At 46.3% G+C, this 19,511-nt stretch overlaps 1 protein-coding gene across 2 annotated transcripts in view; it reads right to left on the bottom strand.

The window, feature by feature from the left end:
* Nucleotides 1-18,817, bottom strand: part of LOC144132839 (carboxy-terminal domain RNA polymerase II polypeptide A small phosphatase 1-like) — a 62,215-nt gene extending 43,398 nt beyond the window's left edge. Inside the window, exons 1-5 of one of the 2 annotated variants that reach the window (XM_077665537.1) lie at nt 18,688-18,817; nt 17,891-18,015; nt 8,961-9,107; nt 4,365-4,481; nt 4,163-4,312 (exon numbers count right to left, since the gene is read on the bottom strand). In XM_077665537.1, the coding sequence (XP_077521663.1) occupies nt 4,163-4,312; nt 4,365-4,481; nt 8,961-9,107; nt 17,891-18,015; nt 18,688-18,760 (612 nt within the window). In that variant the 5' untranslated portion in view covers nt 18,761-18,817. The remainder of the gene's footprint in view (nt 1-4,162; nt 4,313-4,364; nt 4,482-8,960; nt 9,108-17,890; nt 18,016-18,687) is intronic. The other variant, XM_077665526.1, reaches the window with a different exon arrangement.
* Between the last annotated feature and the right edge of the window lie 694 nt (nt 18,818-19,511).

The raw sequence follows: 19,511 nt of genomic DNA, 5'->3' as shown, positions 1-19,511 counted from the left end.
GACAGTTTGCCAAATGCTCAAGGTCGCGTCCCATTTTTCAAGCAAAATGACGGCCAGGTGTTTATGTCGGCGCATCGCTGTGGAGCGGCGTTCGGAGATTCGCTCGACCTCTCGGCTTCTTCTTGATGTTCTTCACGGAGGAGGTGAAGACTCTGTACGAAAACACTAATAAGTATGCTTGGATGAAGTTTTTGGACAGGCGAACATACGCTAGGCGTGACGGCTCATGGAAAGAGGTGAATCCGTTGGCAAAGTTCATTGGAATCATCACACACATGGGAATTGTTGACCTGCCGCGACTATATCTCTATTGGAATACAGAAATCATCTATTCTGGTCTTCAGCCATCAAATAACATTTAATAATAATAATAATAATAATAATAATAATAATTGGTTTTTGGGGGAAAGGAAATGGCGCAGTATCTGTCTCATATATCGTTGGACACCTGGACCGCGCCGTAAGGGAAGGGATAAAGGAGGGAGTGAAAGAAGAAAGGAAGGAGAGGTGCCGTAGCGGAGGGCTCCGGAATAATTTCGACCACCTGGGGATCTTTAACGTGCACTGACATCGCACAGCACACGGGCGCCTTAGCGTTTTTCCTCCAAAATCAGTTTTTCGCTTTGGTTATTTTTCTGCACGTAACAGACACTGAGGATTCAGTGGCGGCTGCATCTATTGGCAAGACCTGGAAAGTGTCCTGGCTTTTGAACGACACCAATGAAAGTTCATCCATCCCGATGTTCCAGAGCTTGCCTAAAACGCCAAATTTGGTCAGCTGGCTTTCAGGAAGCAGCTCATTCAACAAATCTTAGAGTATGGATGAAGTATAAATAGTCCACGCCCCCAATCCTCCCATAGAATCCATTCGTCACCAACCAAAAAAAGTGGAAAAATAAAGGAACTGCAAGCTCTACTATTAAGAACAAAACATGAACAAAGATGAAACGTTATGTGCAGCACCTCTCAAGTCTACCTCTGATTCACATATTCACGGTATTGCTTTTCACAGTGGCACCACAGTCACGACCGCTGACTTGACCAGCTGTGGAAAGTGCAATAATTTTTCCTCAGAGCTGAAACTTGGAGGAAAGACAGCTATAAACAGGTGAACCAGTTTGTATATTCCAGTTTTCCTCTAATGAAGTTCGTGCTTAGTGCAGCCGGTAATTTTTTGTTTTTTCTGTATACTTTTTTGCCACATTTGACTAATAAATATTCACATACTTTTGCACGCACGACTCTGCTGTTTTGTTTTATTCAGAATAACTAATAAGCTACAATTTCATGTGTTTCAATATGCGCTGGGTTTGTCACTTCTTGTGAAAAAAAAATTTTCTTTCAGTACACTCCAAATCGTCCATATTTCCGCGGTGGCGAAAAAGTTAACACCCCGAAGCGACACATGAGCTATGAGGGACACCGCAGTAGAGGACGCCAGACTAATTAAGACCACCTGGAATTCTTCAACGCATGCTGACATTGCACAGCACACAGGCGCCTTTTTGCTTTTCGTCTCCATTGAATAGTGCCTGCTGCAGCCAGGATTGAACCCAGGCCTTCCGGCTCAGCAGCCGAGTCACCGAGCCACTCAGCCACCGCATCACAAGGGAAAGCAGAATGAATGCAAGCAGGCTCCTGTTTGCATTGCATTCCTGTTTGCTGAAATTCACACTATCTATTGGCAACAACCCAGTTCAAACCATAGTACTGGCAATGGCAACAAAACAGAGTTGACAAGCTCAGACTGCAAACCTGCAAGCTTATGCTGAGCAGCAGAATGCTATAGCTATGATACGCCACCTAGGGAAGGCAATTATGATAGGTCACCTGGCTGTGCACGATTTTCCAACCTGAGCAAGTCTCTATTTAGGTTGGATTAATCTTTCACTACACATAAAAGCAAAACTGACACCGCTCAAGACCCCTGCAAAGCCCATGTAATCTGAATGTTGGCATAAGACCTCTATTCCAATGCCAGCCACATCATTCGCTTCACAATGGGAACCCTTTGAACGTCTTTGTTTGTTTACTCCGCACAATATGGCACCACTAATGGGAAGCAGTGCCTTATATCACACCATGCGCTTCTGGCATGGCTGGCAAATGCTCCTCTATGAAGCATTGACTAGCAAAGGACAAGAGAACGAACCTCTAATCACTAATTTTCCGTTGTTCATTGCTACTTAAGGGGCACTCTCCCCACATAGTGCATGTGCAGAGCATGTGCAGAGAGAGAGCATGTGCAGAGCAGCCACGAAGGCTGGAAGAAAGGGTAGGAAGACAGTACACAACATGCTGAAGCAGGCTTTTTTGGATGCCACTGAAATCTAGAAAGCATTGGTTGGTGCTGCCACTGGTCTGCACCAGCATTAGACAAAGATTAAAAACAGCTCGCTACCTACAGCACCTGGCATTTTTGAACAATAGCCTGCTTTCGTGCACTTTTAGAAGCAAAATGCGGCTTTTTATAAAACATGGCAATAAGCGCTTGTCTGCGTCGTTTCCTTTCCGTCCCTCGTGTTCCTTTTGCGCTGTTTATTCATCATGACACTACCAGACTTAGTAGTTCGAGCTAATGGCTCACACTCTCACTGCGATGTCACATGACATGCTGCGATTGACCAAGGTCACTTTGGAGTCGCATAGATACATGCCACTGTCTGGGTGTATAAGCCACTTTTCTTTTTCTGGATTTTTTGGCGGTGCAAGATATATATGACAAAAAATGACGCACCACCGTGGACCACCTTTTGTCATTCCCAGTAACTATGTTAGTGAAGAAAAAAGATGTGTAATAGAGAAAAATAATAAGTTATCAGAGTGTTTTAGCGCATCGTGATCCGTTTCTGCACAGCCCGGTCGCACCTGCACAGATTGTGCTATGCTAAAACTGTGCATTCGAAATTCAATCCTACAGGTAGAAAAACAATCTTGCAAACAACCAGACTGAATGTGGCAAAGGCAAAAAGCGCACACCACCACTGCATCTAGTCCGCTCATATTCTTGAAAGTTTTGATTTCAGCATTGCATTTGTATCACTTCACACACATCGTGCATTGTTTTTGCTCAACATGACGCCGCCTGCAAGGGGAAGAAGCTACAACGCAAAATTCAAAATGCGTACCGGTGAATATGCACTAGAGAACGGGAACAGAATAGCAAGGAGACAGCTCAATGTGAGAAAAAAATTTGTCTGGGACTCGTGCGCGGTAAGAACGCTCGAGTCGATGAAGACAACAAAAAAAGACAGGCTGCAGGAAGAAGGCACACTTCTCAGAGCTCGAGGACAGTCTGTATATGGCAGCTGCCAACACGCGTGTATTTCAACACCTTCTCCAACAAACAAATACTCAGAGCTTACACAATGGTGTCACTTATGCGCGACTTAGAGGCCAGAAAATACTATGCGCGTGTGTGCACACACACACACACACGCACACGCACACACACACACACACACACGCGCACGCACACGCACACGCGCACACACAAACACACACACACACACACACACGCGCGCACACACACACACACACACACACACACACACACACACACACACACACACACACACACACACACACACACACTCTGAAGAAAGCTTGTTTTGTCACTGTACTGGTAATTATTGGGATGTTATTAGTCTAATAATTTTTTGAAGTGAAAGATAATTTAACAAACCAGGGGAAAAGACAACCACATGCAGCCAAAAAGATCCCATGACTTCCGCAGCCATCGCGTCACTGCTTCTGCCAAAGATAAAACCTAAGTAAAGGCATTTGGATCACGGTGGACATTACATACTGCGGGCAGCTTACCGTAAGCCATGTCATAAGGGACCCTAAGCCCTAAGGGGGCTAATCACTGTGATAGCACATTTTGCCAGAATCAATGCCATATCCCAGACGCAGTCAAACTGCAATAACGTCTTCCTCATGCAATATTGGCACCTCACATTCACACGCCTGCAACAATGTTTAAATCACTAAAATTGTGCAGTTAATTTGCATGCCTAAGACTTTTGTAGTTAAGTAACAAAGCACACAGCCTTTACCCCATTCACCAAGACCTTCAAGTGTCAATGCAGACAATACTGCCTGCACGGACTCGGCAATATCTTCTCCATTTAGCAACTAGAACATAGGTGTAAGGCCGTACCTTTGCAAGGCTGGCTGTGAATAAGACACATTCGTAGGCATCGCCGACTCGCTGCAAAAATTCGTCCACGTAAGGCCTCTTCAGGACATACACCTGGTGTACTGTGCCACCAGTCTCCACTGGCACCACGAAGTCGGCATTGCTGATGGGCTGCGAAGGGGCACACTCAGGGCACAGCCAGCACAAAGCACGAGGACCTCACCTTGATTGAGCTATGGACCAATGTCTCGTCTAAGTCGATGATGAGGCAGATCTTGTGCATGTCCTGATACCGCACAGGGGGCAACAAGAACTTGCCCTGCAGCGGCAGCAACACAGTCTTTCATCAAAATTCTACGGATCCCATACAGAAATGAAATCATGCTTATGATTTTCAACTTTTCTTTTACAAACTTCCTATTTAAAACCCTTACACAATTCTTCTCTTGAGGCCTGTAAGACTACATAAGCACAATGAGATAACGTTACCCTTACTGCATTTCTTGATGTCGAGAAACCAGTGGTATGCATTTCAGCAAGTTCCGTGCAGCAAAATTTTTTAAACGCTCTCTCCAAAAGGCTTGCATAAAATAGTGCATAAGCACAAGAACCTGTTTTACATGAAATTAAATGACAATCAGAATGAGGACGCAAAAATGCATGTTTGCAGAAGATTGCATAATTGCAGTCCTCCCCTAATATGAATAGCTTTGCACAGGTATTTCTCTATACTAGAACTTTCGCAGGGACTGCAAGCCATGGTGACTACATGCGGAAGTACTTGAAAGGTCTGTGCAGCATTCCATAAACAAAAAAAGAAGCAACAGTCAGAAATGCACGTTGGTGCTATCAGAGTATCCATGTGACAACATATATATTATATGAGCTAGACACTAATAATTGCATCAAGGTTCTTCCAATGCTTTTATATTACAGAGTGTTCCACCAAAGAATTAACAATAGTATTTAACAGGTTTTCAGAGTTAAAAGAACATTTTCTTTGGCACAGTGCGGCCACCAACGGCAGACACCAGAAAAAGCTCAAACATATTAACTACCAAGTTGGTTAACTAAAATCTAAATATTAACTTTTAATACCTACAGTTTGGCACCTCATTGTAACTTGAGATTTGTAGCTTCATGTAAATATTTTAAAATGCAACTCTCGTCGGCACTTCAATGCAATGGGTCCTGGCCATGTACACATGCCAAACCAAAACCGAGCAGCTTAGTAGAGCACACAACCATGCCTACAGGTACGTCACATGCACTCTCCCCGCTTGTCACTCCCCGCCCAGGTGTTGTGGAAAAGCAGCAGTCACACACACACACACACACACACACACACACACACACACACACACACACACACACACACACACACACACACACACACACACACACACACACACACACACACACACACACACACACACACACACACATATATATATATATATATATATATACTGTACAGTGACTGAGGCAGCCTTGTTCAATCTGAAGCTGTTTCCTACAGTAAAACCTCGTTAATTCGGACTGCTGCCGAAGCGGCGTCATGTCAAGATATGACGTGCTTGACAGACGATCGTCCAAATATTCATTCACGTGCCTAAACTACATATTACATTGTCACCCACCCCTTCTGGCGTGCGCGCAAAGGCAGGTGTGCTGACGGTCAGCAGGTTCCCGTCAACAGGCTGAGAGTCCGGCAGTATAGTTTCATTTTTGGAGATTCACCGCCAGCTCGTGGCAAAGGGCGACTATAGGCTGCGAGAGCGCCACGTCGCACACAGTCTGGTATGACGGATGCCTTGTTGATCTTTTTGTTTTTTGCCGTGACAGCACCAATGCGCGCTTCCCTCAGTTTCATCTGCGTGGCATTTCCGTCTTCCAGCACACCAATACTCTGCACTCGTAACATGCTGTTTGTTAGTGCGCTAAAGCCCCCTCACATGCAACGCCACATGCGAAGAAGTTCCAATGCTACCGTTTTGTACACTGAGAGAAGGCGCAGAGATCTTTACTATTGTGGAGCTGATCTGTTTCCGTCACTCTCGATAGAGTGCATGAACTAAAACATTTGACGGAACTGCGAGAAATCACTGTCAAATAGTTTTCATCTTAAAAGGTGATAATAATCACCTTGGTTCTCACCAAATAAATTTCGCTTTCATGCGAATGGCATTTGGCAGTTTTGGGGGGCATTCAGTAATTCAACATTGGGACATTTCGGACATTTTTTCCATTCCCTTAAGTCTGAACAACGAGGTTTTACTGTACTTTGGTACAGTATCTTCTTTTTTTTGCTGCACCTCTTGCTGCACTGGTGTATCTATGTGCACAATGGAGGCAAAGCTTTACTATTTGGGACACCATCATGGCACAGTTCAGTAGATTTGACTGGTTACTGGTCTTTACTTGTCAAAACACTGGTGTGTGGTACACGCACAGCATGCAACAATAAAGCAAGTTGTAGTCAACCATGATGTACAAACAAAAACCCAATCAAGGAAGCCAAAAGTATGCCTCAACAGTGCAGCCGTCACACACAGTGAGATAAAATGGCAGTGCATGGCCCAGGTAGAAAGGGCACCATCGGGGCGGCTTCCCGTACACAGCTTTCGCACAAGGTCAGATTGAGCTGCCAGCCACTATCCAGCTCGCAAGTGCACACTATCTAAATGAACAGCCACAATGAAATCCATCTACTCAGCATCTATCTGGGATTGCCAGGATAAATTACAGACAGACAGACTCCAGCTGGAGAGTGTGCACTATCTAAATGAACAGCCACAATGAATTTCATTCACTCGGATCAATCTGGGCATGCCAAGCTAAATTACAAACTGACAACCTTTACATTATATTCAGTGCTTCAAATTTCCAACACACTGTCAAAAAAGAGAAGCCTCTCAAATTAACGAACAAAAATGTCCACACTGTAAAAAGAACACAACTACATCTGAATAAAAATGGCATAACAGTTGTTTCCTTACTCTCATAACAATAGACCTTTAAATAACATTGACGTTTAGATTTATGTGGCATTTCACAATTAATAATCAATGACACTACCAGAAATCAGGCATTGCAAAGGGGAGTAACGGTCCACAACGCACAAAAAAATCAACTGGCTTATATTCACTCTAGCACGCAAAGTTCAATATAACTTGAGAAAGCTGTACAGCTTTCAGCTATATGGCTGCACTGAGATGAATACTGCAATTTCTTTAAATGAGTTAGCATAAGAACCTCCACTTTGGAAAGTTCTGCCCCTCCATCCATCTGAAGCCTCGGTCAGCAGGTGTCAAGGTGGACAGAGGGTGGGAGGCGACAATCTGAACCGACAGCGGCTGCTCCATCCGGGGGGAACACTAATGCCCCTACACTGGCCTAACAAAAGTAAATATGGTTCAACAGCCCCCCGACAGCTCTTTCACATACGAGCAAGAGCAATATAGAAAAGGATGTGCAACCGATCATTACACTAACTTTGAAGCTGTGTACAAGTTGTTGATAGTGACCACTATCCAATACTAGCTCAGCTCTTCAAACATTTGGCTAGGTGTTCATTGCCCAACAAACCCAGGCCACACCTTCACACATGAATAGGCTTAATCGAAATGTGGAAACACTGGACGAAAATAATGGATTTAAATCTGCTTACTTCACTGCACACCCACAAATATTCAAAGGCTGCAGTATGCAAGTGCAACGGGTCAAGTTCAGCGAGCAAAGCAAAACAAAAAAAAATCTTTTAGGTTAAAGAAGGCACGGGCTTCATGGTACAGTGAAGAAACAAAAGTATCCCTGCCGTAGGACCAGTGCATGATTGATCAAAGTGCTATCCAGATATTTTGCTTCACTGGTTACGAGCAGCAAGTTTAGGCACTGCACTTTTCAAGAACACCACACAAGCAAAATCTTGATGCATTCACAGTCAAAGCGCTTCAAGTGAGAAAGTAATCCGAGACATAGAATAAAAGCGATGTGTGTGTTTTGGAGCCAGTACAGCCTGCATCACCCTTGTGTATAGTGCCTGTGCGCCGCACTTCCCAGCACAAACTCCTACAGCTCATTGTGGTTTTTGGATTTTACAGCCTGTGGTTGCATGGAAGCAGAGCCACACAAACCTGCAAGCAAGATGGCTGTAAGCAGTTAGCCTATAAACAAATGGCTTCTTTCTAATTTGTTTTTACTTTGTGATGCACACTGCTGGAGTGCTCTGCACAAGGATGATGCAGACTGCACATTACAACAAATGTGAGCTGTGTATGACTTATGAAGCCCACTTATTCCACTGAGTTCACACACAAGGCACACAAAAAATGACCAGAATAAACAAAGCTAAAGAAACACTACACAAAGCATTTCCTTGAAGGAAGTTGCCCACAAGAAGGTAAAACGGCAACAATCGAGCCAGCAACACTGGCCTTCTATGTGCATATTTCATTCAGTAGCTACCTGCGCTGCCACACAAGACTGCCGGCAGCAAAAGGACTAACCCAGCAGGTGCACACATTCTGCAGATATAGCCTGTATATACTCGTGACAGGTAATGCATTCCACATTTTGCTTCAATAAACCTGCCTCAAGATATATTTTTACTGAATCTGCAGAAGCAAGCGTTCATACAACCAGCCTTGCCAGGTAACCCACTAATGCATGCTCCCTTCGTCACACAATAGATTAGTTAAAATGTGTTGCAGGCAGACACACCTTTAAAAATGTTGCCGCATACACTGGGTTCTTTTAACACGGTACCAATGGCAGACTATCGACTCAAACGAAGGCTTCCAAGCACAATGGTAGCTACCAGGTTGCTACTACTGATCTTGGTGTACTCCTGGGCGGCGTACTCTCGAGCCAACACGGGTGCTGGTGCCTGGTTTTGCTGCAGCTGGGCGATGGGCGACGTCGATGTGCCACAAGGTGGAGCTGACTGGCGTGAAGACTTGGACGCCTGCTGCAGCAGCCAGACAAGTCACCGCTATCTGAAGGCCTCTAGCCTCATGCACAGCAATCCAAGCCCTGATACACACGATCAGAAACACTGTTAAGTGCACAACACAAATACAGAGCACATGGTGCCCCATGAGCCTTCCTTCCCGTATGCTTCACTTTTCGAAACCAAAAGCACACCAACACGCATCACCACCCAATGCAAAACAAAGGCACCACTCCTCATCCACAATGCATGAACTCTGTACAGTTGTGACCTGAATAATACAGAGCGCACTTCAGTGTTTCTCACGCGTTACATGGGAGAGGAAAGGGGGAGGAAGAACAGTTTCTTATTTGTGTGCGAGCACACCAGTGGCATTTCCTAACACAACTTTAAGACGAATTTGATCACTGAAGCACACGCCAATTTATTACAGCTGCATGTACATTTGGGGAGCAATACCTGCCACTAAGAGCACACACCAAGCTTCCACACCCACCAGAAATCCTGCATGTGTTGCACTTAACACATGCGAAGTGCTCTGTTCTGGTACCTTCCACACTGCTGATAATGCCTGCACACTGTTAATCAGGAAGCATTTTTTCAAACAAAACAATGTCACTTGCTACTCATGTGGTCAGAACTTCACCTATGGAAAAAAAGCTAGAACTAAACCTAAACTGGCTTAAAACAAAAGATGCACTGCTCAAAGCCGATGTGCTTTGAGGCAACTGAAGTAACTGTCAAAGGGGCACCACAAGAATGTCACAACAGGGCTCCAGTGACTTATATGCGAAAAGAAATGCTAACATTCTCGTCAAAGGTTTGCCACAAAGACTAGCACAGACCAATATGCAACTGCCATGAAAAAACGTGTGCACTTATCTCTGCATCTTATATCCCCCCCCTCAACGCCAACATTCGGCTGAAAGTTAAACCTTATAGATATGTCCTTTTAACCAAAAGTATTTCGCCTGTTTAGTGGTGGACAAAAAACTTGTTGGGAGCGGATTCATTACAAGCAATTTATTTACGTATAGTCAGGCAAGCTAGATTGCTAATAGAGTGGAAGCATGAGAGGACGTGCATGCACCACTAGCTTGAACTAATATCAGCTGGTAGTGTAGAGAGGAAAAGCGGAAAGAAATGTCCTTCCGTGATCCTGCTGTTCCGAAATTTTATCTTAACTAAGACTTCCACACCTGGCAGCAATATGGTACCGTATCTTCGTGCGAATAGCTAAAGCTGCTGCCACCTACAGCAATATCGCCGCCCGATGAAACTGTCTGGGGAGCGAAATGACGTACGGTCAATGGCCGAAAATTCGGACCAAATTTTTCGGACATGCTTGATAATTCGGACTTTTTTGCGGCACCGCGACATGGCCCATAGCACCAATGTATAAGAGGACCTAAAATTTCGGACACACTGCACATGCTCGATTTTTCGGACTTCGTTCGCACTCACCACCAAAGCCCAAGCTGCCATATAATGTGTACAGTATAACCTTGTTCCCAACAAAACGAAGTTTAAACTAAAAGGGAGCCTCTAAAATGGCGGGGCTGACGGTCTCCGTGAGTCGGCACATTGCTTCCGCGTGGTTTCGAATTCGTACTGTTCTTGGACGTCGTCTGCCGCCTAACCTTGATTAGTAGTCAAAGTTCACAGAACTCATCTACGCCAAGTTTTTCGTCCCGAATGCGGGAAGAGGTAGCAAAGATGCGCGTGGGAGGCGTACGGCTTCACAGAGACGAGCGTGGAAGAAAATGAGCGTACCTATAGCAAAGCATACCGCAGCCTCGACTTTTATATCATAACAGTCAACAATTGGTGTTTTGATGGCAGACAAGATGCCTCTGAATATACGCATGCCACCGCTGAGTGCATACCACCGGTTGCAATACCGATTTTGGCTTGAGCTGGCATGCCTAATTACGAAGGCCAACACCAACCGAGCGCTTGCTGCAGCTGTTATCGTTTCACCATCGCCTTTTCGTTCCGGGCCATTCGTACTGCGGACACAGCACAATGACTGCAGCAGCGGGTTCACTTTCACGTTCAGACTTTGTCCCAAGCTGTGTGTTCACTGGCGACGTGCCGAAGGCAGTACAGCCATCAAATTCCAAGCTTGTAAAAGCGGTCGCCGTCTATCGCCTGTGTACGCAATGCGCGAAAAGATTTAGTCATGAGGGTCTTCAAAATGTGCACAAAACTACTGCCCCCCCCCGCGTAATGGCAATAGTAAAGTGATTCTTTTTGGTTAAATCTGATTTTTCGGACTGCCCGATTTTTCAGAAGTTTTCGTGGTTCCTACAGAGTCCGAAAAACCGGTCGAGCGTTTCCCTATGCCTTCCTTGATTTCGGTGAATCTGGGCACCCTTCATTTGTGTGTCATAATGAGCCCTTTCAATTCCCTACCCTTGTCTTCTTAACAGCTTAACGAGGGCCTTGGTTCAGGCAGTCTTGATGTCATAGGTAGCATCAGAGGGTTCTTGCACAGCTTCAGCCATCTGTTCGGTCCCATTACACATGACACTCGCGATAATGCAGGACATACTACACTCGCCGCTATGAACGAGGGCGGCACCGGTGAACACAAAGTTAGCTTAAGCGCAACATAGATACCCCCGAAAGCAGAAGATTGGACAGTTGTCGCCATACCTTATTTGGTAGAGCACCAGACTTGAAATTCAGAAGTGATGGGTTCGGTTCGGATCCCATGTGGTTATTTTTTCTGCTGCTTTCTAATAAATTATCTTTAATTAAGTGATAAAGTAATTACACTCTTAATCTACCATTGATGAACACAAATTAAAAGGATAAAAACACTCCCTTGCACTTTCCTCAGTTTCGGTGACTGTTGGCTTTCTTCATTTCCTAGCTGGCATAACGCGCATATGCATCAGGGCACCATAGCATCAACAAACCAATGGGCAAGCTTAGATTTCAGACAATCACGAAAAATGCAAGGCAGAGGCCGAGAATGAATTCTTGCTTTAATTTTTTTCTGCACTACCACATTCCACAAAATTGTATCCATGACTGCACGAAAACATCTCTAAATTTGTGAGGAACAGGTCATGATTATCACAAAGAGCACAGGCATTGCTTGCGCATCCCAACAGCTGTAACATAACAGGCATACATTTCCAGATTACATGCCAACAAGTAAAAGTGTACATACATATAGTCATGCTGGAAAAGCTCATGGTCACGCTATGGAAATACTCCCTTTCAACGAGTACTGCCTGCCACACGTGTTGCTCCAATGCAATACTTTCTATGCCAATGTAATGGAGAGGCAGGTTGGAGGATGCTGCACTGCCAGTCATGCAGAATGCTTAACTCTCCCTACCGTGCCCACTAAGCATCCTTAGCTCCTAATGATGACTTCTCGCTCTGATTTTGGAACCTTCCGTGTTCCTTATTGCCACACTGCGAATCTAGCCTGTAGTCAAAAGAACCGAAGTTTATGTGATGTTTTTTTTTTTTCCCGCGAGTCAGCAGTTGTTTTAACGAACTGCGAAGACGCAGTACCACGCTCATTCCCCGCTGACAACTTTGCCACTTCACTTCGGAGCCTTCCGCATTGCTTACGGGCATGCTGAGTCATTTGGCTTGTAATTAGACAAATAAGACTATTTTCAATGCCATTCTTTTCTTCCCGCAAGGCAGCATTTTTTTAATACGCTCAGAAGACACGGCAGAGTAAAAGTCGCTTGGCCGCCTCCGCATGCGCTCCACACGCTCTAAAATATCACAAATATCAGACTCCGCTTTGTTAGCAATTGATTTTATCAACGCCCCGAGCAGCAGAGAGTCTGAAGATCCAGACTTTTCGTCAGAATTCAGTTCCGACATCAGCCAGCAAGGACGGAAATCAGCCTGGAACACAGGCTCTCCAGTGCCAAACTACATGGTTTCCAGTAACTGTTTTGTAGCGAGAATAGTATTCAAGATAGAAGTGTGATTTCTTCACAGTTAGTGGCCAATAGAATACCAAACATTTTTCACATCTAAAAAAATCACCACTTTTTCTTTTTTAGATACAAGTGTGTCTTTACAAGTTTTGTTCAATCTTTACCCAAAAACTTGGTTTTGAAAAATAAAATTTCCTGTTGTAAAGCACAATTCGTTACTCTTTCTTATATGTCTAAAAAGCGCATTTATCTAGCTTTGTTTTCCTTACTGCATTAAATTTTAAATGCAATACTTTTTACAGAAAAAAATGCTACTGAAACCTATAATAAAACAATCATATCATGGTAAGGAGAGTCAATGGCCAGATTTACCATGTCACTCGGAGCACCCTGCTGCCCCTTGGCCTGTCATATGCCACTACAACAATGGGTAAATATAGGTGATAGTCCCAAAGTGTCGGGTTATAAACAGAGCATCTACAAATGAACGAGTGGAACTACAAATTATTTGGGGATGCATGCCTGTTAATGTTCACCTAGGTAATGGCCACAGAGATAGTTTCTAGTTAATAACATGTTAAGACGAAATTTTTGCAGCCCACAGGGAGAATTTTCTGCATAGACTTGTGACCCAGGGCAAAATGCAGCAACACCATTGATAGCTATGCGAAAGCAAAGAAGCTTCAGTGTGGCTAAATGGGCAACCAATGCAACGCCTGAGAACCAATCTTGTACAAAGGCTGAATGGAAGGAAGAAGGTGCTTCATGCCTCGCACTGCCACATTTAGTTCTTTCAACATCCACTCCATTTGACCAACCTCCATACGCTGCTTTCCATTAACTCTGCTAGTGAAAAAGCTGTAATGGGCATCTAGGAGCAACATTTTTGCTATGTGTTAGATAAACAGTGCAGGGAACCTATGCTGAACAGAACACAGAATACCACTTCCTGTCAGACAAGAATTTTTCCAACCACCATCACATCACTAAAGCCATGTAAAACTGACAAAAACACCAATATGAACAGAAGCACAAGTGTGCTACTAGAAAACATACGATCTGTACCTCCTTCTAAATTCATCATCTATGTTTCCAACAATACAAGCAAACATTTAAGCAACAACAGCATCTGAACACTTCAAGATATCAATTTTTTCCTTTCAAAACACCACAATACCAAAAGCTACTGGCTGCATGGTATGCAGCTTGTACTCTCAAGCCCCAATGCCAGTCAAGATTATATACGCCAAACTCTGTCAATGGAATTTAGAAGCCACGATGCACACACATTTCTACTGAATGCCCACTTCTCAAAAGAGTATGTATACCAAGTTTTCAGGCTCTGCTTTTGCTGATAACTGTGCATGAAACTTAATGACATAACTGGACACAGGATGTTCCCTGCGCTTTAAAATGTTCACTAGAGCGCTGTCCTTTGCAGGGTCTTGTTTTCAGTTCCCGCGAGCTGCAACATCAGAAGAGGGTATAAAAAGAACCTCAACAAGTCATGTTTCCCACAGAACAGAGATGGATTCGCTACTCCATCATCCACCATGAATTGCAGAACAGCCACGCATCCCAAGTGCTTGCAGCAGACAATGAAGCAGCAAATGAGATGCTGTTCTGCTAGTGACTAATGATAGTTTTGTGTATTCTCTCCAAATATTAGTTAGCCGGAACCAAAACCAACACTTAGTGAAAAACAGTGTAGTAATTAACTTAAAGGATAATAGGCCATATCTTGCGAGTTTTTTCATTCCCAAGCCCCATCGCACCATTGCACACAGGAAAAAATTGTTGCCCATACTTCTTCACATAAAAATGCAAGTTCACGGTGCATTTCGTCACAGTATATTTCACAACCCTCAATGTGCTATAGATAGTTTTCACATGACGTCACGGATGCCATCTTTGGATAATGAGGCTAGGTTCCACAGCGTATGCGGGAACCGGCTAGTGATTAGCAGATCAACAAAACGACCAGGCTTTCAACGCATTTTCTGGCACAAGAGCAAAAGATGGCAGCCACTATGTAGTCAGTGAAAACTGTATAAAGGCTTCACTGACAGCACAAGACAAATTCCCCTGTGCCAGCACAACACTAAATGTTGCAAGGAAAAGAAAGTGAACAAGTGTAAAGGTATAGTCACAGCCACAAGTTGGATGACCACTCTAACCCCACTCTAATCCCTAAGTCTTATGGCCTCCGCACAATCTATGCCGACATGAACCAGCATCAATAGGATGTGTTCCAAAGCAGCTTCACCACTACAGAAATAGCTTTGAGTAAGAAGCACTGATAGTCCTTCCATACATTAACAAGCGAATCAAGAATTCAACTAAAAAATGCAATTGCAGCACAAACTAACAAACGAACTCACATTTGCACAACACGTCCAGTTTGCCTATACTTGGGTTCACCATGGCAAAATGAACAGGCGAGCTTCAATAGGAACAACATTGTTCAGCAGGGTCATGAAGTGAACATTAGAGTATGCCTTTGGAAGACTTAAGTTTGGATACCAATGCCATGCATAGGCATTGCAACCTAGGCAAGGTATTGAACGACGTATGCTGCAAGTGCATATACAGTTTGTTCCAAGAGTTTACTGACCACACATACAGGTGCCTACAAAAGTTTTCGGAGCGCCGAAGTCACGAAAAAGCTGAATTTTCTTGCTACGTAGAGGCACAGGCAGGCATTGAAAAATGCATTGTTCCGGTCGTGTAGGAACACGTTTATCAGTTCGCAGCTGCATGATTGGGCTGGCCAGAAATTAAGCCTTCATGTAATTTTCGTGTTCCGAAAACTTTTGTGTGCACCTGTACCTAAGCTAGCCCGCACTGCTGTGCACTTTGTGCCCCAGAACTCTGATATTGCAACTGTATTGGCAGCCTTCCTTTCCTGCCTGTAAGGATGCTAGCTAATTGTGCCCACACGACGTCTTTGCATCATCACAAGGTTACATACAATGCACATGAAGTGTCACAATTGCAGTGTGCGGTGGCTCGTTGTCTGTTAACCAAAAAAAGTTTGTGTAAATACTGTAAACAGTGCAGCACTAGAATGTGCCACACATTGTGAGGCAAACAAGCTTCTTGGCGCATTGTGGCAAATACCGCCACCCACCTTGTACGAACCCCAGGAAAAAGATGGTGCAGAGCTGACTTTTGGATGACTTCATAGCAGGAGTCATGTCGGAACGTAACAGTGACGCAGATCACCCTACACGCAAATATCCTAAACTTTTGGAGAAAACTACACAACCAGCTCAGTTCATCTCTCAATTTGAAGCTGGTCACCTAAAAACTCGGGTAGGTATCATACTCCACAGACAACTGCCTCTCCTCAGGGTTGACAGTTGAGCAAATAAAGGGATTTCAAGCTGCTGAGTGACAACAGGCAACACAATGAATGAGCTAAATCTTACCCTCCAACTTTATCTGGAAATTAATTGTACAGTCATGAAATTTATTAGTGCACGGCAGCGCGTGCACAATAGTCTCGAACAATACTCGTGGCAATACACGGCCGCTTTTGTAAACAAAGTTGAAAGGGAGGTGTGTCCTTCGGCGTGCCAGAAGCAGGCAAGGTGGCATAACCCTTTCCACCACGTTGCGAAAAACAGCTGCCACGTATCAACACAAGTAGGAGACCAGGCTGGCGGGCACGCGCTGCCGTGTTCACGCTCAATTTTCATGACACTATGTGAACATGCAAAATGCATCAGCAGAAACCAGGTTCTCAGCAAACAAATTAGCAGTTTCACACAGAGGACCACTTTCCATTGGTCAGTAATGAAAAGCAACAGTTCTTTGCGTGAAACACTGCATACATTTAATGCATATTAAGCAGACGCGCAGATGCCAGCCAAACCCTTCTCATGCCTATGTGAGCAAGCTGTCAGGTGGTTCCACCGTGGGGAGCAAATCCCAGAAAGAATGAACTGTCAGCCATATAACACTTTCCCCGCAGGCCTCACTGTCGCCTGTGGAAGGGAGAAACGTCTTCGTAGAACGGGCAGGGATGCAAAGCACTAGCTGCAGCATTGTCGTGGCCCCAACAATTGTTTTGGGAGACCTCAGTTCATGCCACTGTGACATGCAGCTGCAAAACGGCAAGGGCGCTGTAAATAGGCACAGCCTGCAGCAGCACACCGTTACTGCAGCACCTGCGTAAAGGCGAGCTCACAATAGCGGGAAGCTTCCCGCAGCGGCACAGCGTCAACGTCGACGCTGCCTCGCAGCTCCTCGGAATGACGCTCACACTGCGCGCGTTTTCTCGCTGCGGTTGTCTTGGAATGTGGAGAGAGGAGGCGCTGAGGGAGGACCCGAACGAGCAGAAAGAGAAGGGGATGGTCACGTGACAAAGCGCGCCCTTTTCTCGCGGCGTCGTCTTGATCGTCTGCTAGCTCTCCTCCCGTCGCCCTTTTTGTCACGAGGATGGCTGGTTCGAACGATGAGCTGTAGGCTACGGTAATCGTACTTATACTTGCTTGTTCGCTGCTTCTGCACCGTCGCTTCTGCACCGTCTCAAGTCGCATGTCCGTGCTGGCAAAGCAGCCGCCGAGTGCCCGGCCGGCCGGCCGGCCGGCCAGACGCGCGCAGCCTCCGCCTCTGCCGACGGGGTCACTGAACTGGGACCGACGTCACGGTTCACGGTCGGCGCCCATTGGCTGTGCTCGTCAGCGGCACGGGAAAAATAGGTACCGGACCCATCGCTCTGCGGGACGGCAAAGGAGGCTGTCCGCGGGAGAAAAACCGGCTTGTGCGGGACGCGGCACGCGGAAAACGTCCTGCGTTGCGCGTTTTCCCGCTAATGTGAGCGCGCCTTGACCCGCAACCCTTCACCCAGCGGAGCACAGTCAAGGGGGGGCTCACCTTGGGCGAGTACTGGCCATTCTCCTCGGCAATCACGGGATTGCTAGCACCTTGGTTATTGCTCCCGAAGCAGCACAGCAGCGTGTTGAGGAAGCCGCGCTGCCGGGGCTTCTTGCTGGAGGGCACTGCCCGGGGGGAGGAGGGCGCAGTAGCCGCGGACCCCTGCCACTGGCCTGGGGCCCCGGACTCACCGCCGGCGGCCGCGCTCTTGCGGGGCGGCTGGCCCCGGGCGCCGCCGCCGGGGTAGGTCGAGCCGCCCGTCGACGGGGTGGGCACCCCGCCCCCCTTGCTGCCTTTGCTGGGCCGCGCCGTGCAGCTCAGCGCCGCCCTGAGCGCCCACACAACACTGCTCGGAGTGACGCCGACACGAGCGCACGCCGCTTACCTTGGGCCAGCGGGCGCATTACGACACTAGGACCACATGGCTCTACGCGAGCACAGCAGCCGGCCGCCCCGGTGCTCCAAAGCGGCCGGCCAGACACGCATCGCTTGTTCGCTTTTCTTAACAAGAGCGGCTTCAAGAAGCACGTAACCGCGCCACCTTTCGCAGGCACGCGCCAGCCACCCCGTGAGCGCTCCCCCCAGCGGCCCGAGTTGCTGGCGGCGGCAGTCACCCCGCCCAACGAAACGCGCCGCCGCAAGCACGGCCGCGTACCGTAGGCCGCATGCGCTCGCGCCCATAGACCCCGTGTGCAGCCGGGCGCAGCGGTCCGAACGCTGTGCTCGTTCGATGTTTCGCGGCGACACTACCTCCCTCTCTACGAGCCCGCGATGGCGCCATATTGCAATGCACCTACCTCTATCTGGAGGAAAATTTGTTAGTTGTTCCTCTTCTCTGTTAACTTGAGTAATTATGGACGTACTGTCCATGGATCCCAAATTTGCTTCTACGCGACTGCAGGTACCTTGCAACAACACTAAACGAATAAACTTTGCAATAAATAAAATGTTTCAGGATCTCTCACAGCTTCGTTCTGAGTCCATGTTAAAAAAATGCTAGGCCTACTGAAGAGGGCTGCGAGTATTTTACTGCGCATGCCCAGACGCTCCAGGTTATTTAAAGCAGCGGCGCTTTTAGAGCGCTGTTGTTTTGGTGTTCCGCTAAGTGAATTTTTTGCGCTCGATTTCGTCTGCAAACTTGTCATAATTGCCTTTAAAAATATGCAAGAGTTGCTCTAGTTGCGCATTTATCCATGCTGCGGGCGCTAGTTCACTCTCCCTTTTCCTTGCCCACCCTTCTCCCTCGCCGTTTTACTATTGTTGTTTTCTAATCTCGCCGCTTCATTCTCACAGCGGTCTATCATTCCAACGGCGGCAACAGCATCTATAGCTGTGGCATGTTGTAAGCGTCCAGTTGTAACAGGTTGCAGCGCGGGAGCTCTCGTGTCGTAGTCGCACGCGCGGTCTGCGTGGTGCCTCGACTGCCGCGGATATGAATCGTGTGCGCCACGCGCGCGCGTGCGTTTTCCCGTTTCGTATCTTAATTCCGTATTGCATCATCGCAATGATCGCATGTGCTCGTCTCACAACCACTGAGGTTCGCAGTCGACTATGGGCCTTGTTTGCGTCCCCTGTGAACGTAGAGTGAATGTGACTCCTAGTTTTCACCAACGTTCTTGGT

The sequence above is a fragment of the Amblyomma americanum genome, chromosome 1, assembly GCF_052857255.1.
Source record: "Amblyomma americanum isolate KBUSLIRL-KWMA chromosome 1, ASM5285725v1, whole genome shotgun sequence".
NCBI lineage: Eukaryota > Metazoa > Arthropoda > Arachnida > Ixodida > Ixodidae > Amblyomma > Amblyomma americanum.
Note: the sequence above shows the minus strand (reverse complement) of the source record. Positions and strands in the feature narration are given on the sequence as shown.